The 23,324-nt window shown below is 58.1% G+C and overlaps 6 protein-coding genes across 6 annotated transcripts; 2 read left to right on the top strand and 4 right to left on the bottom strand.

Annotated features, from left to right (window-relative positions):
- The first annotated feature begins 1,618 nt into the window (after nucleotides 1-1,618).
- Nucleotides 1,619-3,629, top strand: GGS23DRAFT_587084 (uncharacterized protein). The gene is made up of 2 exons (XM_051517471.1): nucleotides 1,619-1,999; nucleotides 2,607-3,629. Exons 1-2 carry the CDS (start codon nucleotides 1,690-1,692, stop codon nucleotides 3,008-3,010), a joined length of 714 nt encoding a protein of 237 aa, XP_051367853.1. The 5' UTR covers nucleotides 1,619-1,689; the 3' UTR covers nucleotides 3,011-3,629.
- Nucleotides 3,630-6,995: 3,366 nt separating this feature from the next.
- GGS23DRAFT_337440 (spermidine synthase) lies at nucleotides 6,996-8,746 on the bottom strand. Its single transcript, XM_051513008.1, has 3 exons — nucleotides 8,287-8,746; nucleotides 7,962-8,199; nucleotides 6,996-7,572 (listed from the first exon to the last, which is right to left on the bottom strand). Exons 1-3 carry the CDS (start codon nucleotides 8,569-8,571, stop codon nucleotides 7,295-7,297), a joined length of 801 nt encoding a protein of 266 aa, XP_051367854.1. The 5' UTR covers nucleotides 8,572-8,746; the 3' UTR covers nucleotides 6,996-7,294.
- A 1,429-nt stretch (nucleotides 8,747-10,175) lies between these two features.
- On the bottom strand, nucleotides 10,176-13,699 carry GGS23DRAFT_607737 (uncharacterized protein; the record flags this gene model as incomplete). Its single annotated transcript, XM_051520100.1, has 4 exons — nucleotides 10,176-10,659; nucleotides 10,857-11,040; nucleotides 12,355-12,864; nucleotides 12,967-13,699. 4 exons carry the CDS (start codon nucleotides 13,697-13,699, stop codon nucleotides 10,176-10,178), a joined length of 1,911 nt encoding a protein of 636 aa, XP_051367855.1.
- A 1,948-nt stretch (nucleotides 13,700-15,647) lies between these two features.
- Nucleotides 15,648-16,256, bottom strand: GGS23DRAFT_600707 (sterol-binding-like protein; the record flags this gene model as incomplete). Its single annotated transcript, XM_051519112.1, has 3 exons — nucleotides 15,648-15,811; nucleotides 15,963-16,163; nucleotides 16,241-16,256. The coding sequence occupies 3 exons, from the start codon at nucleotides 16,254-16,256 to the stop codon at nucleotides 15,648-15,650; spliced, it is 381 nt and encodes a 126-aa protein (XP_051367856.1).
- Nucleotides 16,257-17,858: 1,602 nt separating this feature from the next.
- Nucleotides 17,859-20,154, top strand: GGS23DRAFT_337630 (fungal-specific transcription factor domain-containing protein). Its single transcript, XM_051513009.1, has 5 exons — nucleotides 17,859-18,320; nucleotides 18,445-18,783; nucleotides 18,849-19,123; nucleotides 19,187-19,411; nucleotides 19,505-20,154. Exons 1-5 carry the CDS (start codon nucleotides 18,278-18,280, stop codon nucleotides 20,105-20,107), a joined length of 1,485 nt encoding a protein of 494 aa, XP_051367857.1. The 5' UTR covers nucleotides 17,859-18,277; the 3' UTR covers nucleotides 20,108-20,154.
- A 47-nt stretch (nucleotides 20,155-20,201) lies between these two features.
- On the bottom strand, nucleotides 20,202-21,893 carry GGS23DRAFT_616550 (putative nitrilase; the record flags this gene model as incomplete). The annotated part of the gene is made up of 4 exons (XM_051520795.1): nucleotides 21,292-21,893; nucleotides 20,829-21,224; nucleotides 20,532-20,724; nucleotides 20,202-20,423 (listed from the first exon to the last, which is right to left on the bottom strand). Exons 1-4 carry the CDS (start codon nucleotides 21,447-21,449, stop codon nucleotides 20,202-20,204), a joined length of 969 nt encoding a protein of 322 aa, XP_051367858.1. The 5' UTR covers nucleotides 21,450-21,893.
- Between the last annotated feature and the right edge of the window lie 1,431 nt (nucleotides 21,894-23,324).

The following is a 23,324-nucleotide window of genomic DNA, read 5'->3' on the forward strand; positions in this document are numbered from 1 at the left end:
TCGGGCGCCGTGTCTCCCCCTCCTCCTACCTATGTACATGTGTGCTCTTCAACCCGTCTTCTTTGCCTCTCTTTATTTCTTTCAACGCAGCCTCGAGGCTCAACCCCCGGTCTGCAAGCGGATCTGAGGCAATCGTCGACCTTCCTTGTTACCGATTGGCAGAAACGCCCTTATATATATATATATATAAAATACGAAGTCCTGCATCGGTTAGGCGTGACATCGCCGGCGAAGGCCTCAGGCGAATCAAAAGGCAAAAGGGCGGCGCCGTCGAGCTGTTACGCTAGAGCGATACAGAAGGCAAGCCCTCCGCCTGGGGAGGGATCTCTCTTGCTAGGCTGCCCCGCTACCCTCGACGCTGCTGCACATGAATATACGCTGCTGCCGCTGCTATGCATGTAGTCGGAGCACTAAACAGGAAACGCTACCAACATCCCTGTGCGAAGGTGCAGGGATAGGGGAACAGGTGCCGTACGTAGGGGTTCGCCAGCCCGGGGCGCTATCAGTAGGTTGTCAGCTCTTCTAACCTGACCGGAGAATGCTCCTCAGGCTAATTCGACGTGGGCGGCTCGGTTGACGACTCGGCCACTCAAAATGTATGTCGTGCGTACCGGGCCGCGGCCGCGCGAGCATGTACTCTAGGCAGCGAGGCTGTGAACAACAGCTATCCGATGCAACTCTCTGGGTTCCCTCGCGATGAGTGTCACCAGTCGCGATGCGTGTGCGCGGTGGTGGTTGTGCGGTGTCTCGCGGTGCCATGTGCGATGAACCCTTGGAGGTGACATTCTCAGAGCGACCAGGCCGTCATATTGCGACGTCAGCCGTAGATCATGCCGACGACGGAAAGTGGGAAAGAGTGCCTGAGAGGCACAGCTCGGAAGGATATAATAATGTGTGCATGAGAGGGCCCCCCGGCTTGTCGAGGAGCAAGCCGTCGATACTACGATGCTATCGTACACCCAGTGTACGCACCAGCCTACCTCTCTTACTTACCTCCTCCTAAGGCACTACCACCTTATAGGTGTGTGTCGGTAGGTGTACTCACAGGTGCCTAAGCTAGGAGGTGTTAGGTACCTATGTGATATGGGAGGCATACAACATGCGTACATACAACGACAACATGCTGTGTTTCGTATCCTGGACGCGGCATGTAAGGATCTACCTGGTATGTACGTAGGTAGTGGGTGTTTGGTCCCGACTCTTCACTCCCTCTCCTCTTCCTCGTCGGCCTTAATCGAGCCGGTAGGATTTTGTCAATTTCTCCCAGCGCGGGTGGACCCGGTACGTGCACGCTCTCAATTTATCTGCAACTACGCTAAATCGGCAGGGCCTCTCCGCCCCTCCTCCTCGAGAACGCGGCCGGGGCGCTGGCGATTCAAGACTCGTCGACGGGCTCGCTACCGGATCGGCGCTTTTATGAGCCTCTAGATGGCCTTGAGCTTAAGGCGAACGAACCCGCATGCCGTCTTAGAAGGGCGAAAAACGTGGCTAGAGGCGGAGAGGTGGACTAGCGGACACGCGAAACGTGCCTCGTGAGCTCACTAGGTCCGGCTACGAGGCTCGTGTCACCCTTGATTCAGGCCTGTTCGGGCTAATACGTGTGTCTTAACATGTCTACAGTGGACGAGTCTTCTACACGCGCCGCAGGCCGTCCTGGGGTGGTGGTGTCTCGCTCCAGGATGATCATCCATGCTGACGATGCCTATGAGTGCATACCTTATATGTACATACCTACCTCTACCTATGAGTACATGCCTCTACATATCGCGAAGCATGCTCTCGAATACTACCTCCCCTCTTCAACCGGCAAAAGGAGTACCCCATCGCTGGAAGGAAGGATTTAAAGCAGAAGGATTTCGCGGTAGGCTGCCGTCCCCAGGACCTTGCGTTCTTCCTCCCCAAGCCAATCATGATCAAAAGGGCGAAGCCCTTTTTGGTTCCGATACATACAAGGCTTTTATTTGCATCGTGGGGTCTTCCCGCGGTCTTCCCCCCCCTGGTATGTTGTCGTTCTCATCAGGGTTGTTATACGGAGGTCAGGCTCTACGACGACTGAAATCTGGCCCTGGAAGCTCGCTGTCCCAGCTGCCGCGATACACACAGGTCAAGGTTGCAGTGGAACACGTGCCAATGTAGCAGGTTGGCTTTCTGACCTTGCTTTTTTGCCTCACACCCCCAGGGAGACACCGGACCTTACTGGCTGGCCGAGAACCAGAGAGAAACAGGCTGCTCCTAATGTGACCGTCTCATTTTTGCGCGACTTGGAGATTCTGCTGGCATGCCATACGTGAACATCTCACACCGGAAGGACCCAAAAGGTTGATGGAGGCATCAGAGATCCCAAGCCACGTTACCCCATCGACAAATGGGAAGACAGTGCCGTCTCACGCCGAGGGTCACCACTGCGACAGTGTTTTGCGAAGGATTCGGGCCTTGCTGCGTGCTGCGCTACTGGATGCAGACCACCAACCCTACCCGGCGCTTTCATTGGCCGCGTCTGCTGTAGGGTTGCTGAGTGGTATTCCTAGGCGTCGGGTGATGCCGTCGGTACTCTGCTCTTCTTTTTCTCCTTCTTCGTGTCGTCATCACTGATGCGACTGCGCCAGACGCTGGGGAGAGCGACGACGGTCTCGAAGCTTTGGGCACAATGGGCTCCCGACTTGTCCTTATCGCGTCTCCCCTCTGCGCTGACCAGCCTCGATGGCGGCCGTATCGGGCGTTCTATTTCCGGCCGGACCAACCGATGAGGACATCGACAACCAGCGTCGCCACGACAGCCGTTCGCTCGCCACGCCCCGTCTCTGACAGGCAGACGCGGTTATGCGCAGATGTGGCCCCCCAGTCCGTGCGTATTACGACCTTGGAAAGACCTCGAGCGACCATGTGTTTGAGAGAGTGGGAGAAAGGGAGAGAATGTCTAGGGAACTGTGGGGGCTGTCTGACTGACCCCACTGCCGGTGGACAGACATATCTTCTCTCTCGTGGTCGTCTGGATAAGTACCATATATGATATACGTGTATGCTATATTTACATGCAGCGAAGCGGGCATATTGGCCGAGTACGCTACATATACTACATGTCGAATCCTTCGATGCCCAGGCCTACCTACATATGTACTCATACATACCTATACGCACACGCGCACACACACACACCCGCATGCGTACACACCCACACACCCACCTTACGCTCAACGCCCACCTCCTCACCCGCTCGCTTGCTCGCTCACTCCATCCTGGCAGCCACTAAGCCGTTGCACGGAACCGTCGAACCACTCGATGTATTACTTCCCAGCCCATCACCGGGTCGATGGAGATGCCGGCCATTGCAACGCCTCCACGTGACGGGCCGGGGCGACCTAGATACGCCCCTCTCGCCCTCCGTCCTCGCACCGCTTCCGTCGCCCTCCGGCGCGCACGTACAGGCCCTTCGGCGCGCGCTGCCTAACCCGCCTGCCTATACCTAATACTTGCTCGCTTGCTTTCTCTGCGTCCCCTCGAGCGCGGCCTCTCTGCGCAAGAACCGCAGCCACACGCACCCGTCTTCGTCTACCTACGCACGTCTGACACCCACACACCCATCCGTACACACGTGCATGTCAGCAAGTGGCGCTGGCGCGCGAAGGGGGGAGGAGGGGGAGATGGGAGGGGGGGGGGATTGGCTATCGGCTCTATGTAGTTACATGCGTGTGCGATCTCACGAACATGCGCCCTCCCTCCCTGCCCCCCCCTTTCAGGCAAGCAAGCTTCTCGCCACAGCGGCCGGAAACAGCGTCTGCCCGATGGTGGCGTTTCGGGGACACCCACCAGATCAGATCAGCACATGGGCGGCGTGCGTATGCGTGCATGTTGTATTTATATATACGCATTAGGCATGTAGCTATGTGCACGCATGTCATTTTTTCCGGTAGGTACTCCTGGTGAAGGGGAGCACGCGCAGAGAGCGAGGGAGGGAGGGAGTGGGAGAAGAAAATACTGCGTCGCGCTTAAACGCCCAGGTGTGTGTCTCTGCCGTGCACGAGGCTTGTTGTGTGCGCCTTCGCCCCCCCCCTCCCCTCCTCCCTCCCCCTTCCCCGGGGCAAGGCAGGCAGCAAGGCGGCGGGACCAGCCCCAACCCTACCCGCCCGTCTGCCTGTCTGCCTATCTGCCCATACGATCCCCTGGGCCTCGGTGCTCGCGGCAGGCCGTCCGCCCGCCCGATTGCCACGCCGTACCTCCTCCCGCGCGCCCCACGTCTCTCTCTCTGTCTCTGCCTCTCCGCCTCTCCCCCATCATTCCACGTGCCGGACGGAGGGGGAGGACGCTCGTCCGGGGGGGGGGGGGCGCCGCAGCGCGCAAACCCCGTGGCGCGAACCGCGCAGCGGCCGCGGCGCGGATCGAGCCGCCGACAAAGGGAAGGGGAGGGCAGGGACGGGTTCTGCGCCGCGCGGCTTATCGCCGAGAGGGCAAGGGCCGAGAAGGCGCCTCGGGTCGGCGGTTAGTGGGTGGTCAGAGGAAGAGGGGGGGGGAGAGGCTGACGGCTGACGTGATGGATGGGACGGGAGGGACGAGAGCAGAGGTGAGGTGAGGTGAGACCGTCTGGCTGTAAAGAAAAGAAACTTTCAAACAAACAAAAAAAAACACCTCTCCCTCCCTCCCGTGTACAGCTATCTCCCCTCCCGCTCGGCGCCCTCTGCCTGCGCGCGCGCACTCGACCCGGGCGACCGCTGGCTCGCTTGTCCACGCGGCGCCGCCGATGGCGCCGGCCGTGGCGCCGCGTGGGTTGGATCGTGCGTGCGGCCACGTCTCTGCGTCCTGCCGCCCTCGCTGGCGTTCCCGGCTCCCTTACTTGCCTGCCTATCCGAGGGCTGGGCGGGCGGTGTGGGGCGGGCATTCATGCATTGCATGTGTGCGTCCCTCCTCCTATGGCCCCTCGCTTCTCCTTCCCCTCACTTGGCTGCTGACTTGCTCACCCTCTCGGTCTTACTTCTGACTCTGACTCTCTCTCTGACTCCTCCCTTCCGGGGGGGGGGACTGGAAGGGATGGGAGGAGGGGAGGGGAGGGGGGCGTACACGTCTCGCAATCTATCCGTCTCGAGCTATCCGTCCCCTCCACCTCTCTCTCCCCCTCGTGCTTATTCACTTAACCTACCTACCTCTCTCTCTCTCTCTACACCCACCTGCCCAACAGCACACTCCTTCCGCCCGCCCCCCCCTTTCGCCCTCGCCGCACGCAGGTCATCAAACGTGCGAGCTAGCTACCCGCCGCCATTGTCACAGCTCGTCGTCGAGGTGGGGCCGCCGCGGCAGTGAGTCGGTGAAGAGACGGCTCCCCCCGCTGGGCCTGGGTGGCGGGGGGGGCGAGCGAGGGGGCGTGGCCACGCAAGGCACCGCCGCTGAGTTGGCCGGCAGGCCGCGCCGCGCGGGGACCTAGATACGGAGCCTGTCCGCCATCGGCCGGGCAGGTAGGTAGGGCAGAGGGCGCGCGCGCGCGCACGGGATCTCGGGAAGGCGGGCGCTGACAGACGGGCAGACGGGCCCCAGCGCGCGGACGAGAGAGCCTGCGGGCGCGTCCTACCTTACCTGCCGACCCAAGGTTGGCCGACGCGCGCGCGGGGGGGGACAGGCTGGCCGCGCATGCGCGTCGGCGATTCGCCCGCCTAGCCTCCCTCCCTCCCTCCCTCCCCTCCTGCGAGGCGTGCGCGGCATACGTGGTCTGCGTCGGGATATACACGCACATGCACACGTGCTCGCGCGCGCGTCTCGCTCGCAGCATGCGAACGAGCAGGGGCGGCGCCGCGCGAGGAAGAGGGAAGGGGATGGGCGGCGGAAGGGGGCATATCTGGCGCACTGCCGCCGCGTGCTTTCCATCTGCCTGCCTGTCTGTCTGTCTGCCTGTCTGTATGCACGTCGTAGCTCAGCTCATCTCACCCCGTCTCGTCTTATCTCATCCCTGCCCTGCCCTGCCCTGCCCTGTCCGCAGAGGCCAGGCCAGACCGGGCCTGGCTCGCTTCAGCTCGGCAGGGCTATCCGGCTCATCCGAGCACATGCCGGAGGCCTGTCTCTTTCCTCCACCTGTTCGTGTCTATGCCTGGAGCGAAAGGGCTGGGAGAAGGGGAGGTGTGGCGTAGAAGCATAATTCCTCCTCCCCCTCCCCCCTGTCTCCTCGCACTAAGTCGGACCTGCCAGCCTCGCTGCGTTATTAATATCGCATCGTATCGTATCGTATAGCCGCGCCTTTTTTTTTTCTGTCCTGCCGCACTATACCGTCGGACGTGGTACGACCGATGACAGGCTACGGCAGTGCCTCTTCGACACGCCACCGGGGGCGGTGGAGAAAGGGGGTTCATAGATAGGTAAGTGAGAGGTAGGTAGCTAGCTGGGAGGCAGTACCTACTGGGAGGAGGAGGCTGGGCCGCTTCCACGTCATCATCTACCTAGGTAAACGTTTACCGCAGACCCTTAGCCGTAGCCGTCATCGTCGCCATTGCAAGTGGCACTCTAGGTTTAGCTGCCCCATCTGTCTAGGTATCCAGCAAATGTCTGTCCAGCCTACAACGATGTGACGGATGTCGGTCTGTATGTAGGTTCTATCTAGGGAAGGAAAGATAGGAGAGAAGAGCGGTAAGGACGGGAACCGAGGAGGGTTATTCACAGTGTAAAGCAAGGCGATGCGAGGGAGCAACCCGTGTTTAACGCTGGGCATTTCGACATACATGTACCTTCATGGTTAAGCAAGTGGCCGGGCACACCTATAGGCTACCTACTACGAAGCTTCTATAGCCATATGTTCTACGGGTGCGGAACCGCGGGAACGGGGCCTGTGTGGATTCGTGTGTGTGCGTATGTACGTCTATCGTATACGCTTGCGTGTACGACGCGAAATCAATAACCGTCAGGGCACGCATAAGCTTCTTATATTCCCCTCTATTTTCTGTTTCCTCGCGTACCGAGCTTGTCTCTCGACTGTCCCGTTAGACGATAGGTAGAAAAAGAACAGACGCTACCGTGGAGGGAACTAACCCGGTGATACGCCTGCCCCTTATACCTACCATAATATGCGCCGCATGGCAAAAACATGCAAAAACATAAAAGAAAAGGTAGGGAACGCGTGGAGAGATAGATCGTCGAGATCAGCAGCGACAGCTGTGGTGTATTTCTCCTATTCATAGTTCGGGGAGGGGGGCGGCTGAATCCAGAACGAGAATCAAGACATAACATTGCCTCACCCTCTCCACCAGATACTCCCTTTACCATATTACCCTTTGTTGTTATCCTTTCGTATCCGCGCTCGCGCTCCCGCCTCCGCCTCGGCTTATTGCAGCGCCTGGGCGGCGAACGTGGGTAGGACGAAGCTAGCCTTGTGGATCTCGGCGTTGTAGTAGCGGCAGAGCCGGGCCTCTTCCTCGGGGGACCAGGTGCGCAGCGGGGTGCGCACGTTGCGGCCGGCCTCCTTGCAGCAGACCATGAAGCCGATCTGGCCGGACGGGTACGTCGGGATGGTCGTGTACGCGTACTCGGCCACGGGGAAGACCTCACCGCAGTCCTTCTTTAGTTTTGCGATCAGCGGCAAGTGCAGCCACTGGTTCTCGGCTGTGCGTGGTGAGGGTGGCGACACCACGGCGACACCACATACGAATTAGCATGAGGCTCTCCGAGAAATGAGTGATGGAGGTAGAGGTAGGGACGCGGTAAACGGGAGCGGGGACAAGATAAGAGAAGGCAAGGAAAATGAGGGGGGTCGGTGGTGGAGTAGGGGGAGGAGAGGAAAAGGGGGAGGACGGGAGATAAAGGGGCTCGGTCGATCGTTCGATACGCATCGAAGATAAGGGGTCATTAGAACCCAGAGCGCGAGTTGTACGACCGGATCAGCCGGGTTCGGAGGAAGTTGTTTGAGAACAACCAGGCAAGTTTTACGGTGCCTTTTTTTTAATACCCAAGCACACTCCCAAAACCTTTCTGATATAAAGGAGACGTACAACCTTGTGTGGTGATAACGCCGCCAGGTCGCAGAGCACCGTACAGCAGCTGGAAGTAGGACTTCTGGAACAGGCTCTCGGCGGGGCCCTCCGGGTCGGACGAATCGGTGATGATGACGTCGAAGGCATTCTTGTAGTCGTCCAAGAACTTGAAGCCGTCTCCGACGTGCACCTTGACCTTGGGGTGCTTGAAGCCCTCTGCCATGCCGGGCAGATACTGCTTGGATAGGCGAATGACGGCCTGACTCGATTGATCAGCCTATGGTCAGTCTTCTACGCGTTCCCAGAGTGGTTGTTACGTATTATCGGGGGGAGGGGAGGGGGGTACCTCGTCAATGTCGCAGAGGACGGCCTCCTCGAGGCACTCGTGCTTGACGACCTCGCGCAGGACGCCTCCGTCGCCGCCCCCAATTACCAGCACCTTCTTGGGGTCGGGGTGGGAGTTCATGGCTAGGTGAGTGATCATCTCCTGGTAGGAGAACTCGTCGCGCTCGGTGCACTGGATGACGTTGTCGAGGACGAGGACAGTGCCGTAGTCGGTGGACTCGAAAATGAGCACGTCCTGGTACTTGCTCTTCTCGTGGTGCAGCACCTTCTTCACCCTCAGGGTCATAGCCTGACCTATGTAGACGGCGCCGGAGCCACGTTAGAATGCGTGAACCCCTTTTCTCAGGTCCGCCTCTTGTGCTGATATGTTGTACAGGACAACCCAGCTTGCCATCCTCGACTTACCCGGCCACATATCAGAGATCTCTCTGAACCAGCCATCTGCGGCATTCCGTTAGCAATCCTGTAGGGTAGCATGTTGGAGTAGAACTAGAATCACAGCAGCGGACAAGTCGCGGGGACGGTGGGGCAGGGCGACGAGGGGCCAGCTCAGCGCAAATTTGAGGCGTCAGGACAAGAGGGACGGGGAAGGGCAAAGATCGGAGCAAGAGCTTAGTATCGTCAGCTGGATGACGCAGTGAGAGACACAGGCATCCACAGGCGCATATCACTGGAGTGGGCATATATATCGCTAGCCACGCGAGCGACCAGGAACGGGATCTTCACAGCTCCGCCGCTCTGCTCACGCAATATATTGGGCGCGCGACGCGAAGCGGCAAGAAAGATGTCCATTTGTGCCGAGGCATTGTGTGTGTGTGTGTGCATATGTACATGTCGGATATATGAACCCACGGGAGAGGTGGAAACTTACCCTTGATGGTCTCGTGTGTGATCTCTTCAGACATTGTCGGCTGCGTGTAAGACAGACGCTGCTGAAGGCAGGTTGAAAGGAACAGAGAGAAGTGCCCGTCGGTAGGAGCGGGGATGTTTCTCGGACGATGGACCTGGCGAGCGTCTCGTGGTGTGCTTCGGCAATAGTGACGAGAGGATGGGAGGAAGGGGGATGCGAATAGTGAAGGTTGAGATTGTCGAATCCCGTTGGAGCTGGACGACCGAAAGAGCTGCCTTTCCCAAAGCATGGGAAAATTTGTTAGGATGGAGGGGTAAAATCTTTTTTTTCTTCCTTTTTACTCTTCTCTCTCTCTCTCTTTTTTTTTTGCTCGACCTCATACGTGCTGCAGATGCCGAGTACATCGCACCGGCGCAAAGGATACTTGGGTGCGTGGCAAAGACACGCGGTGCGCGCATGTAGCGTTGGCGGGACTTGGAAGTACCTGGCAAACATGGATATCCCTCAACACGATGCGCGATTCTATGACGTAGGGCGGCCAAGCCAGCACCTTAACTCTTAACTTCCCGCCCGGCTCAGGCGCGTAGGTGCCTGGGGGTAGGCACCCATATATATATATATATATATATTTACCTACCAACTACCAACCTACCTAGGGCACTACCTGTACCGTACAGGTAGTGCCCCGGGTTGGTACGGAGAGAGAAACGAGAGGGTACGAATAGCACCAACTTCGGTACGGGCGTGGCACAAGAACACACACCCACAGTCACCCACAGTCATCCCCTATGGCCGTCTGGTCCTGTCGGGACTCGAAAACGAGAAATAAACCCGTCTCTCCGGGTTTGGGTATCCTGGCAAATCTCAGATCGTTCTTCCTATGTACCCGTGCGCATGCCCCCTTTTCGGCTACCTCATTCCTCATGCTGGAAACTGAAAACGAGCATACAATAATACCGTAAATGTACAAACACGAGACGCCCTTCCCTTACTCGAACATCTTCTGCCTGCTCTCTGGTCTCCTCCCTCTCTGGCCCCCCCTACTTCTTGTTCGCACTCTTGTTCGCCTCCAACACCTCCGTCAGCTGTCGTGCGAAGTCCGGCTTCTTCACCTGGAGCACCCACGTCTCCAGGCCCAGACCGCTGTCGCTCGACGCCACGAAGTTGACCGTCTTGTCCTTCGCCTTGTACTCCACGTCCGAAAGCAGCGCCTTGTTCATCGCGATGTGGCCCCGGGGCTCGGCCCGCAACAGGACCCGCACCGTCCCCGTAGACTTGTTTTTCAGCACGCGGAGCGGGCCCACACCTTGTGTCGACCACGGCGACTTCTTCTCCTCCTCCTCGTCGCTGCCCTTCACCACCGGCACGTACTTGATCGCCTTGGCCCGCACCTCGTGCAGCATCACCTCGTCCTCCTCGCCCGGACCGCCGTCCGTAAGCGAGATCTGCTCCTGCGGCCCTTCCTCGCCGTCGCCGTGCTGAGACTGCGGCTCCGGGGTACCGCTCACCGGCGTCGTGCCGATGCTAGAAGGGGCGGGAAACGGCGAACCTAGACGGTTGCGTCAATACCTGATCCGTACCGTCGCTGCTAATGGAGAAAATGCTTACTGGCTCCCGCCGAGAACTCGCCGCCGGTCTGCAGAAACCCGCCGAAACCTCCCGAAGGGGCCGGCGTCGACTTGGATCCGAACAAATTAGGGGTGCCTTGCGGCGTTGCTGACGTGAAGCTGAAGCTCGGCGCCGCGTTTCCTCCGTGGGACGACGCGCCGAAGAGAGTACTATTCCCCTGGCTAGCCGGCGGCGGGTTGGGCGTAGACGGCGCTTGCTGACCAAAACTGAAAGTAAAGCTGGACGACGGAGCCGGTGTTGATGGCTGCTGGCCACCGAACATCGGCGTCGACGGTGCTGCGGATGAAGCGAATGGATTGTTAATCGACTGCCCGTTCCCTCCAGCTGTGAAGGTGAAGCTACTGTCCGAAGACGCCTGGCCAAATGTAAAAGGCGTTGGGTTCCCCGGTGTTGCCGAATTCCCGAACTCAACAGCGGGCCTCTTCCTATCAGGCCCGTCCGTTTGAGGGTGGCTGATACCAGCGCCAGAAAAAATGGGCGTGGAGGGGGCCTGTGGGCTGTGTGTAGCCGGTGTCGCTTGGGCGCCGAATGTGAAAATGGGGGCTGCAGTGGAAGGGGCGTTTCCAAAGATGCTTGACTGGGGGGCTGGAGCGCTATCCTTCTTCTCGCTGGGCGCTGTGTCCCCATTCCTGGAGCCGAACATGCCCGCCGGGGTTGTCGACCCGTTGCCGAAGGGCGGTGTTGCTGTCGAAGAACTGAAAAGCGACTTGGCCGGAGCACCCGAGACAGTCGACCCCTGGCTGAAGCTCTGGCTGAAGTTGATGATGCCGCTGTTCGTCTCGTTGGTCTCCGGCCTAGAAGCACCGAAAGTGAAACTGGCAGAAACCTGCTTGGGGGCGTCAAAGACCGACTTGGTGGTGTCTGGCCCATTGGCAGCCGTCTTATCTGACCCAAAAAGCGACGTGCTCTGAGAAGCGCCGAAGAGGCTAGAGGCGGAAGTATTTCCGTTCGTACCAAACGACGACTGGCTATTATGGCTACTCGTCTTGGGTTCGGCCGCCTTCGGGGCGTTACCACCGAACAGCGTTGTAGGTTGGGGTGTAGCATTTGTGTTCCTCGAGGCGCCGAAGATGGACGCGGGCTGAGGTGCCGATGGTGTCTCTGGGGCTTTTGCTGTAGATGCAGCACTGGCTAACCCCCCCGAGGTCGTAGAGTCTACAGGGCTCTTCCGCTGTTCCTTAGTAGCGGCCAGATCTGTCCCATTTGTAGTCGGAACGCCACCGAACAAGGATTTGGCAATGGTTGGGTTGAATGGGTTCGAAGCGGTAGGAGCAGGCTTCTGTCCCGAGAAAAGCGAGCTCGTGACGCCATTCGACTGAGTCTGAGGCAGATCAGAAGAAGACTTGTTGAAGCTACCAAACAGCGATTGCGCGGTGGGTTGGAATGCTGGGTTGGCGGGGGCGCTGGCCCCAAATAGTGATGGCGGCTTCGCCGTCGACGCATCCTCAGGATTGCTGGATCCCTTAGCCTCTTCCGTGCTGGCCGCCGCGGCTGGTGTTTGAGGGATAGCAGCCGCCGGCTGGCTGAACGATATCGGAGTCGTCGCTGGGTTGAAGGTGTAGTCGCCTGGCTGTTTGGCAGGTGTCTTACTCTTCTGCTCCTTTTCAGCTGCAGGCTCCGGCTGCTTGACTGGGGAAAGGGATCTCTGCTCTTCCGAGTCAGGGGTAGCCCGAAGAGGCTGTCCATTGGTCCCCATCTGAACTCGTCCGAATAGACCCCCCTTAGAGGTAAGATCGGCAGGCTTAGGCTTGGTTAGGCTGCCGAACAGGCTCGGCATCTCGGTTGGTTTGCTAGTAGAGTATAGAGCAGGCGGTTTCTGCGCCGTGGGGGTATCGGTATTAGTAGCAGCAGCGGGAACATCGGGTTCCTTATTCGGCGCCGGCTCCTGGCCGTCTGCTTCCTCTTCGGACTCAGAGTCGGTGTCTCCATCTTCAGCGTTGTCATTCTCGTTGCTGCTACTGTTTGCGGAGCTCTCCGAGAGATAGCTGAAAATTCCGGTCGTCGTACTCGGGACCGATCCGATCTTGTGGCTAGAGAGTATGGACCCGTTAGAATCCACTCCTGCCTCGCCATCGGCAGGCTTAAGTCCGTTTGTAGGTGCTGCGAATGGGTTCCACTTGTTGGGCAGATTCGAGTTCTGCGAATCGCTGAATTTTTGAGACCCGAAGGGCGTTAAGGGGGCTCGCTTTAGAGGCGGGAGACTACCGCCCGACGACGCCTTGTCGAGGATGCTCTCAAACTTGGACTTTGCGGGGGTAGGTTTTTGCAGTTTGTTGGGTTGGTTCTCGTCAGGCTCGTCAGTTTCCTCGACCTTGCGTTTGCTTTTCTTAAAAGGAGCAGGGCCGGTGAGCGCATTCTCAGCCGGCTCTTTAACATTGCGACGCTTGTTCTGGTTGGCGGTCGACGCCATCAGGGCGTTATCCTTTGGCGCCAAATCCTCCTCGGCCTTACGCTTCGTCGATACCGTGTTAGGGGCAGCGGTGCGACGGCTAGGCGGGATCGGGGTCTCCGATGGAGCGCTCGTTCGTTCCGTCTCCGGATCTGGTAGACCGTGAGCGGCTCGCCATCTCTTGAGCACCTCCTCGGACGGCTTCACGTTCTTGAATTCGTACAGGCCGTACCGCAGCATAATCATGCCTCTGCTCTTCTCGTATTCCTTTGCAAAGTTCATGATGTTCAGCTTCCAGTCTTTCCTAACGAATATCTCATCGGCGGCATACTTCAGCCTGCGCAAATCTAGAACACAGAAGAACTGCCGCCGCTGGAGGTCATCGAAGTCTGGAGGGCATTTGTGGGCGAGAAACTGGTCGGCGTAGATGGTGCCGGTGCGATTGGGATCGTCGGGGACCTGCTTCGACAGGGCCTCGCCCGAGAGGTCGGGATCTGGGGAAGGAATCCTCATCTTGAAGGGTTCCGTCGAAGGTATGCTAGACATGCCTCCATGCGAGATCTTGTGGGCAAATTTGCGACCGCTGGGGGTTGCTTTGGTGACAGCGGCCGGGAGATTGGGGGCGAACTTGATGGTGCGACCGGTCTGGGGGGTGGAAGTACGGAAGAGGTCGCGACCATAGGTAGAATTTGCGGAGACCTTGCTTGTCGGATGCGCAGAGCGCACAGCAGAAGGTCGATTCATGGGGACGAGCGAGGACCGAAATCTGTTTGCCGAAGCAGATCGGAACGGCGTCGAGCCCTGCTCACCCGGTGGCGGGCGAGACTTGACCGGAGTACTCAAACTCATCGTGACGTGATGTGTTATTTAGATTCGGGTTTCCCTGATGACGCGTAGCCTACGAAAGTATAGCCTAAGAGGGGGGGCGGAGAGGGGGTGTTGTTGATGATATGGAGGACAACGATGGTGGTTGTGATGTTGACAGACGACGCGTCGAGAGGGTGAGGTCAGGCTAAGGGGAGGAGATGGAGTCGCGACCACTTGGAGACGGTAAGTCGACAGGGCGGAGCGCGACGGGGATAGGGTTAAGATGCCAAGAGAGAAAAAAAATGAAGAAAAAGTGAAGGAGGCTAAGGCAGCCGAAGCGGCCAATCTCAAGAGGCTCGGATAGGCGCTGGCATTCAGTGGCTGCGATGGGTGAAGAGGAAGGGAAATAAAAGACTTTTCGACGATGACAGACTATCCCGAGCACCCTTGACGACAGGGAGGTATTGTTTTTTTTTCTTCTTCCGACTAGGATGGAGAGAGTGAAGGAAATGAATCGGGGGTGTGAGTGAGTTGAGGTGAGTGAGTTGAGTGGTGTTATTGTTTTGGGGGCTTGTGGACAGCTAAAAAGCCGGAAAAAAACAAGGGCGGGAAGTGGACGAAGGTTTTGGTAGGGAGGTACATTCATCTGAAGCCAGATGGCCATGGGCTTGTACCTAAGTACCCATGCATGTATCGGCCTCTGAATTGGCCGCGTTGGCGACGCGCAGGAGGGAGGGGAGGGACCTAAGGGTGGGTGGGTGCAGGTAAGTTAGGTACCTATACCTGTAGGTACCTTAGATACTTACATCCGAAAAGTAGAATGCTATGTCGCGTCCTTTCCGGAGGGCAACCAGATGTACCTGGCTAACACCAGGCAGTATTGGGGGGGCGTGCCGGGAGAGGTCTGGTACCTCCGCCACGCGCCCGTCCAGGCATCGAGGCGTGGACCCGCACGACCTCTGGGCGCCGAAAACAGATGTCATTGGGGAGGGACAAATGGAGGGTGAACCTGTGTGTATGTACATGTGTGCCTACGAACGTTAGGTCAGGTACCTATGGTAAGGCAAATGCGCCCTCCTGACTAAAGGTCCCCATTCCTACTCCCACTCCCGCTCCCACTCCTACTCCTACTCTTACTCTTACTACAGGTATTGGATGCCTAGGAGCGATAGCTTCATGCCCGTCCAGCCATACATAGTCCCAACTGCTTATCGGGATTCCGCAGCAAGCAGGCGGGAAGGGAGGGGCACCAGCTGAGTGGTCCAGCGTTCCCGACCGAGTGTCCCAACCGAGTATCCCGCCCAACCGCATTCCAGCCATCCCGACTCAACCTCCACAAGAAAAAAAAGAGGCGAAATGACAGATGCTTCCCGAGAATCTCGCGGCCTGAGGCGTAGCATCCGCGCGTATGCGCGCATATCTCTACATGCGCGTCTCCCACTAAGCATGGCCCCTGCTGGCAACTACTGATCCGGTCGCCGGATGTAAAACACACAGTGGAGAACGCATACGAGCGGGACGGAAACGAGCAAAAAGGGACGCCTCCTATGTATTCCGCGGTGCCGATTACTGTTACAGTATTTAAACAGAGAAGTTAATTAACGCCCGCGCATCCGTCGCCATTCGCCGCCGTGAATCCCGCGGGGTCGCTCCAAGTCCTCAACAATCAACAACGGCAAGCCCCCCTTCATAGCTTAGCCTTCGTCTGCGCTTTCTGCAGGATAGGCTGCATCTTAGTCGCCTTCATCACGTCGCCCTTGACCTTGAGTTTCCCCGACATAAATAATCGTTGGGCGTTGGCCTGGCCGGCCACGAGCTTGCCGAAGTCCTCGTCCGAGAGCGATAGTGTAACTGCAGATGAGAGCGTCGTTAGCCAACCGGACCGTGCCAACGGAGACGGAGAGTCAGTAATCCCATGCACGTGTAGATGAGCATCATGCTATATCGCGCTCCGAGTGAGAAACAGGGGGTGGATGGGGGAGAGAAAGGGGCCATGTATTACCGGTTGGCTTGCTTCCGAGGCCGGCGCCAACAGTGCCCTTCTCCTTCAGATCGATATGCCAACTCTCGGTCTCCCCCGCCGCGTTCTTCAAGGTGAACGCAAATACGGCGTTGCCTTGCTTGATGGCGTCTTGCCGGTCGGCTTCGCTCGACTGCAGGGAGTCGTTGATGGCATCGAAGGCAGCTGACGCGGGAAACTTGTCTGCGAACGGGTCAGTGTCCGGCAGGGCAACTGGGTGAGCGGCGACGGTGGATACGCCAGCCAGGGTGTGCGCGTACCGTTCTTGAGACCCATTGCGAAGATGGTACTTAGCTGGACCGAGAGCTGGCCTGTGTGGGAGACGTCGTGGCAGGCGATTGATTCGGCGTGGCAGTGGCGCGTCGAGATAGGAGCGATCGTGGAGGAGGGTTCGAAATAAGCAAAGAGAGAGAAAGGAGGCGAGAAGCTGGACAGCAGGCTGCCGAAGCTGACGGCGACAGAGTAATGTACAACAATGACGCTGGTTCGTCGGCCCTCGCACATGTGAATCGAACCTCGGCCATTACCCAATCCGTCGGCCGTTCACGTGCCCAAACGAGAGTACTCCGTACCCAATGTCGGCGCCTTGGCTGGTACCTGAGGCCGCTACCAGCCACGAGGCTGCGTGGCTAGTGCCCACGTGGATGGCTGTGGCTCGGGAGCGATCGAGGGTAGCGAGGTACCTAATCTACGGACCACACCGTGTGCGATCTATCATGTAAGACAATCCCACCCATCCACCATCCCGTCCACATTATATTCCATCCCATCCACATCCGGCCCCTCCCCCTTCTCCTCTTCTCGTTACCCCGGACTCACATGTGATGAGAGCAGGCCTGGCATTGCGTACCACACCGGCTGACAAATCTGCCGAATGGAGTTGTTGCTCTGAGCCCAGACTGCGTACGACATATCGTAGGATGCATATCCGTACACCTACATCGAAGCTTTACTCCTGTCAGCCTAGCTCACGAAGCGATGTCCCACGCAGAACCCCAGAGCTTCTCCTCAACGGCCCATCTGATCTCCTGATCTACTCTCTATCTTGCTCTTTTATCCCAAAGCTTATTTCCGGCCTTACTCACCGGTCTCAGGCGCCGCCCCTCGCCATGGGCTCCGATGGCGATTGAGCGCTGCCAAGAAACAGTGTGCTGGTCATAACCACTGGACCTTGGCGTGGGACTGCGGAGGACGGTTTTGGGGGGGACTATTTTTTTTAACAGGGTCGTTGATGAGCTACTGCGACTAGCCCCATCCATGTATCGACTCGACCCAGGGATCCCTACATTCACCCATCCTCCGTCCTATCTGTAAGCGAGAATCACAAAACGTGTGTGCGTGCGTGTATATACGGTCTATGCGAGTGTACTTTGCGTGTGTGCGTGCGTGTATATACGGTCTATGCGAGTGTACTTTGCGTGTGTGCGTGAGAGAGAGAGAGAAAGAAAGAGGGAGCATTCACTTTTGCAAATTTAGCAAAAACCACCACGGGGAATAGGGGATTTATGGGATTTGAACCTCGTCTTTCGAAGTAATACGATCGTCCGAGCATGACGTAAAATCAATAACACAAGTATCGCAGAGGTTTCGTCAGCACGACCTTGTCGGCAGTCTCGAGCATCAACTACGACCCGTCCCTAGTCACCGAACTGCCGAGGACTGGTCTCGTCGCCGATTAGTTGTCAATATTCCCTCTGCTCCTATCACCGACATCGTCTTCGCCTCGACAATTTTATTTCTCACTCTTTTTTTTCTCTCTCGCTCTGAGGACTCGGTGCCTCTGCGGAGGTGTGCGTTGACCCGACTAGCTCTTCAGAAGCCAAGAGGGAGAGAGAAAAAAGCCAGCTCGGGGTCTCATCCGGTCACTCGGGATTTGAGTGCCAACAACCCCGCTTCTAATTGGCGCGTAGGGGATTGCGCATCGCTAAATTGCACGATATCGCTGCGGCCAACCTGAACGGTCAACGTATCTCTAAGGTACCCAGGCAGCCCCGGGGACCTACGCAGCCGTGAAGACGCCCCAGCTTGACCTACCCGCCCGTCGAATCAACGCAGCGCGTCGTATGATGGTTGATTCGAGAATTGAATAGCCCTGGCTAGCTCGTCTGTCCCGTTATCGACCCGGACTGGATAATATACCCCCCTCCCATCTGTCTCTCCGTGCGCTTGTGCCGCCGGGCCACTTCTCCAGCCTCGTCCTTGCAAAGAAGTCAAAACCCGCGTCTAAAATGCAAGGCTTAAACCCCGATGGTATAGTCTCGAACTAAGACTTGGACGATTTCAACCTAGCACGAACGATGGAGTCCGTCCGACGAGCGCAGGGGTGCTGGACTTGCAAACGTAAGTTTGTCGTTGATATACGGTGATGATGCGGAGGAGGGTGAGGGATGCTGAGGGAGGATGACAATGGGGATGATATAACATCAGCATTCTGCGCGACGAGTTTACTAAGGCTTCTCCGAAGGACGTAAGATCGGATGTGACCGACACTACCCAGCCTGTGACAACTGTCTTCGCACCGGAAGAGAGTGTTTGGGCTACGGAATCCGCCTCGCCTGGCCCGACCAGCCGGATGGCAGACGCAGACTCAGTCGCCTCCCGGACCACACGATCCACCACCACGAAATCGACTCGGCCTACTACGGGAAGCAATTTTTGAACGTGACTTACTCAGATTTGGCCGTGGCCAGGAAGGGCGTTTCGCCGATTGGCCTGTCCCTCATCCGCTGTCAGCCGCGACCGTCACGAACCGTGCCCATTTTTCCGAATTTCCACGAAAAGGAATCGCATCTACTCGGCTACTGTAAGAACAGACCCTATCCTCGCGCCAAGCGTCGGAAGAGCTGCTTACACGCGCACGCGCACCAGATAAGACGAGGCTCTCCAGCATGATATCCACAATTGACGTCCACAACGGATTCCGCGATGATCTGCTGCCCATGGCGCTCTCAACCCACGGCGCTACGTCAGACGGTCTGCGAAATGCCATCCTAGCTCTGTCGGCTTTCCATCTCTGGGGCGCCGAGCACGCTCTATCGTACAAAGCGGAGGCGCTGCGATCCTTCCGTTCGTCGATAGGGCGCGACTCTCCCGGCATCACGGAGACGCAGCTGGCGACGTCTATGATGCTCTGCGTCTACAACGTGAGACAATTCCACCGGACGGACCCTCCCCCCACATACCTCAGCCCGCTAACGATCAATCAGGTCTTCGATGAGACCGAGGGGAATTGGGGTCTGCACCTGGCAGGCGCCCAGGTCATTCTCCGCGAACTCGCCGAGATCCACGGAGGCCAATTGCGATATGGCTTCTTGTATACGTGGTTCCTCTACCACGAAATTCTAGGCAGCTTTAGCCAGCCTCTGCTATACGGGCCCGAAGGCCCGGCATCTCTCAAGCTCCTCCACGACACAGCTTTCGACAAGTCTCAAGTACGGCCCCCTCCCCTCCCCTCCCCTCCCCTCCCCTCACCCAACGGACCGACTGCTCTTATAAGGATGGCCGTAGCTGACGTTGGCCTGCAGATTATAGGGTCCCTCGGGTGTTCCGTGGAAGTGATGGAAATTATCAGCTATGCGAACGGGCTGCGCGCCGCAGAACTCCGGGGCGTTCCCGCCGGCCTCTCTCCGGAGGAACGAGCCCAAAAAGCCGACGAATGGCACATGATTCAGAACAGAATTACCAAGCTCGAGCAGCATCTTCATCCCGCGGACGCGAGTATCCTAGCCCCGAGGGAACGGACTAGGATCTATACGACCGCCGAGCTCTATCGGATCGCTGCTCTCCTTTACTTGCTGAGGACGGGTGAGAGTGCCCAGAATCAAGACCTTCGGTCGATGTATCTAGACGAAGCGTTCAAGGCTCTAGGTCGCCTCGAGGTCTGCACGAGTCCTTGGCCACTTTTCGTTATAGCGTGCGAGACCGAGTCCGACCATCAGAGGATAATGATCCTCCAAACGCTGGACCGGATGGACGATACCCGGCACATCGGCAACGTTTTCGTTCTAAGAGGTATAATCGAATCATTTTGGAAACAACAGGACCTTCAGGCGGATAGCGGCCGCAACACTAATATCAAATGGTGGAACGTCGTCAACCTAAACATCCCTGCGCCCTGGTGTATCTAAGACTGTCGCCGCCGCCATCACCATCTAACTCCGACTCCCGCTTCCCACACGCCACATGTACATCGCCGTATCGCGGTCTGCCGACAGCCGCAAACTACTTTGCCATTTTCTTCACGTGTTCATCCTTAGTGGGGTTGACGAGCAGGCTGAGCAAATCCGGCCTTGCGTAATGACCGACGACGTCGATGAATGCTTTCGGGTAGTCGATGTCCCGCAAGTCGACATCCGCTGTCAGGATACCTTCCTCGCCGGCGTCGATGGGTTCACAGAGCGGCTTGCCGTCGGGCCCGAAGATCATGGAGAACCCACCGCCAGGCTTCAGAGAGAGAGAGAGGTGGTTGTGTTAGTAAAAAAAAAAAAAGAAGAATTTGGGGGAGGGGGTAAGGGGGGTTGAAGATGCAGAGCGAAAATCCGAAGACCTCACCGTCTTTGTTACAGGATTACCGGAAAGGTTATTCTTCTCCAAGTTCTTCTCGGTTAGGATTTGCGACGCAACCAGGACGAAGCACTGCCCTTCTATGGCCATGAACTGACTGGCTCGGTAGCTCGCTTCACCTGTTTCGTGGTATAGCCACTTTATTTTTGCAGGGTCGGGCATCTCAAATTCTGCGGGCCAGCTACACGTACCACAGTCAGCTAGGGACAAAGAGGAGGGTACGGGAGAAGATATATATCTCTTAGGGGCGAAGGAATCTTTTTTAGGGGGGTGGGGGGGATGGACCTAGCGACGTGTATTTGAACTCCCTGCGAATACTCATAGTAACGAAGCAAAGGTTGCAGATGTTCCCAGCAGTTCAAGCCGCCGATCTTGCCAAACTGTGACGGCACGACGCACTTGAGCGACTCGGCCTGACCCTCGCCCCAGATCGTGCGTTCTACATGGGTAGGTTTTATCTTTCGTCGGTGATGGACTATCTCTCCGGCCGGAGAGATGAAGGACTGGGCCATGTAAAGGCTCGCGCCGTCTCGCTCGCTGTATCCGAGGACCACAAACATGCCTGCCTTCCTTACCGCGGCAAGGATGCGCTCCATATGAGCCGAGTCTCGAGGCATCGAGTTGGCCATGTAGTCGTGGATGATGTGGGTGTTGTCGATGACGCTCGAGGTCCAGATAGACCTTGGCGAGGGGAAACAAGTCGACGTTAGTGCTGCGGTTCCCGTCGAGACCTTGACTCGGAGCCTACCATGGGTATCCCGGGATCCAGACCTCGGGGAATCCAAGTACCTGTACGCCGTCTGCGGCGGCGGCCTCGATCAAGGAGATGGTCTTATCTACGCTTCCATTAAGGTCGAGCCACACCGGCTCCGCCTGGACGGCGCCGACACGGACTTTGGTTGTCATTGTCGAGCTGGAGAGAGGGAGCGGAGGTGGTGATGAGCTCTCGAACAGATGGTCTTGGTCGAAGGGGAGGGGGGTGGGGAGAAGGAGGGTTTGCTAAGGACACACGAGGCACGACATTGATAAACGGCTGCCAAGGACTACTGCTGCCCCTTTTATATAATATCCTGTCGGCAAAAGCGTCTCACTGCAGCAGACATACAGGTGCGGGGAGGGGATACGGCATCTGCAGTCAGCACAGGATGAGCCCCGGAAACAGCTCTGCTCGAACGCCGAGCCCTTTACTTTCCTTGTCACTCACTACTCGCTTCGGAGGGGGTTGTAGAGAGGAGAGGGGAGGGAGGGAGCTAGCCTACCTGCGGTGGCCGCGTCACTACGGAAGCAGGCGGTTTTAACCTCGTCATTGGCCGTCGAAGCTGTCGAGCACTGGAGATGCCCAACAATGCTACCTCCCTCAACCGTCCTTGCAGCCTGTCTCCTCCTACATCATGCAGCAAGCCTACGGGGATCTCGCGGCTGTCCCCATATGGCCCGAGAGCAAATATAAACCTGGCAACGTCGTAGCCTCTGCCCATGCCCCGTAGGCGCATCTCGGGAACTGACATTTCTGCATAATACCGCATCGGACGATAGAGCATAGCTTGGCCCCTTCCCCATCTCCATCCCCCCCCGTGCCCCTCTCGTCCCCCCTCATCGCCTTCTCCCCCTCCCGCGCTCGCCGGGACCCTTCCCCCTTCTCTCTCCCCTCTTCTCTCTAACCACCCTCCCTCCCCCCGCGCCCCTTTCCGGCAGGTGGTTGGAGCGTTGCCTCCGCAAAGCACCGTCACTCGAACGACGCACGACCGAGCAGCTGCCCTGCTCCCCCTCCCCCCCTTCCCCTTACCGTCGGAGCCCGAAGGCCGAAGGCACCCAGTCGACGCACCACACGCACGAGCGCGCGCGCGCGCATACCAACACACACCGAGAGAGGCACACACAGAAAGAGACGGGCGCACAGGGAGAAGGCGCACAGAGAGGAGTAGGACGGAGGCGAGGGACAGAGCCAGGAGACGAGGCAAACGAGCCCGCCCCGCTTGTACTAGCGGGCTAGGCGATCGCAGAGTCTTTCCAAAGCTTCGCCCGGCTCTCGCCTAGCACGGCTCACCGCGTGGGTCCCGTCGTCCAGATGGAGGCAAGCTCCGGTGCTAGCGCGGAGCGCGGAGACGGGTAGGGGCCTTGCTTGTGCGATCGTGGAGCGCCTGGGGCCACGGCCCAGCTGGCGACCCGCCGTCGCCCTATCAGGGAGGGAAAGGGGGGGAAGGAGAGCGGACGGGAATGGGGGTGGGAATGGGGACGGCAAGAGGCGAGGCAGGCCCTTACTAGTCGCGTACCCTTGTGGCACGTCCTGTCATTTCGCGCCCGGCCTAGGTCCCCCCTCCTCTTCCGTCGTTAGGCAAGAGTCCGCGAGCACGCGAGAGCGAAGAGGTGAGGAAAGGGGGGGGGGGGGGGAGGCGAGGCGGAGAGAGGGCGAGCGAGAGAGCAAACGAGAGAGACGGAGAGGCCGAGAGACAGAGAGAGACAGGCAGAGAGAGACAGACAGAGGGAGGGAGAGAAAGAGAGAAAGATAGAGGACCAGCTGCGGCCTCATCCTTGGCCTTCGGGATGTAGCCATGTTTGTCATCAGCGACAGCAGCAGCAACACCGGGTGTTGGGGCAGGGGGTCGACTTGTGTGGATAAGGCCAAGGCCATCACAATCCCGGAACGGGACTCCGCAAACGCTTAACTGCGCCTCTCTTCGACAACTCGCCCCCTACCCAGACTTGTGGAATTGTGGAACCTCACCATCTCAGACATGCTGGACGTCTGGCGGCCAGTCCCGGTCGAGATCACCGTCTCCC

The sequence above is a fragment of the Durotheca rogersii genome (genome assembly GCF_024521655.1).
Source record: "Durotheca rogersii strain YMJ 92031201 chromosome Unknown GGS23scaffold_36, whole genome shotgun sequence".
Taxonomy (NCBI): domain Eukaryota; kingdom Fungi; phylum Ascomycota; class Sordariomycetes; order Xylariales; family Xylariaceae; genus Durotheca; species Durotheca rogersii.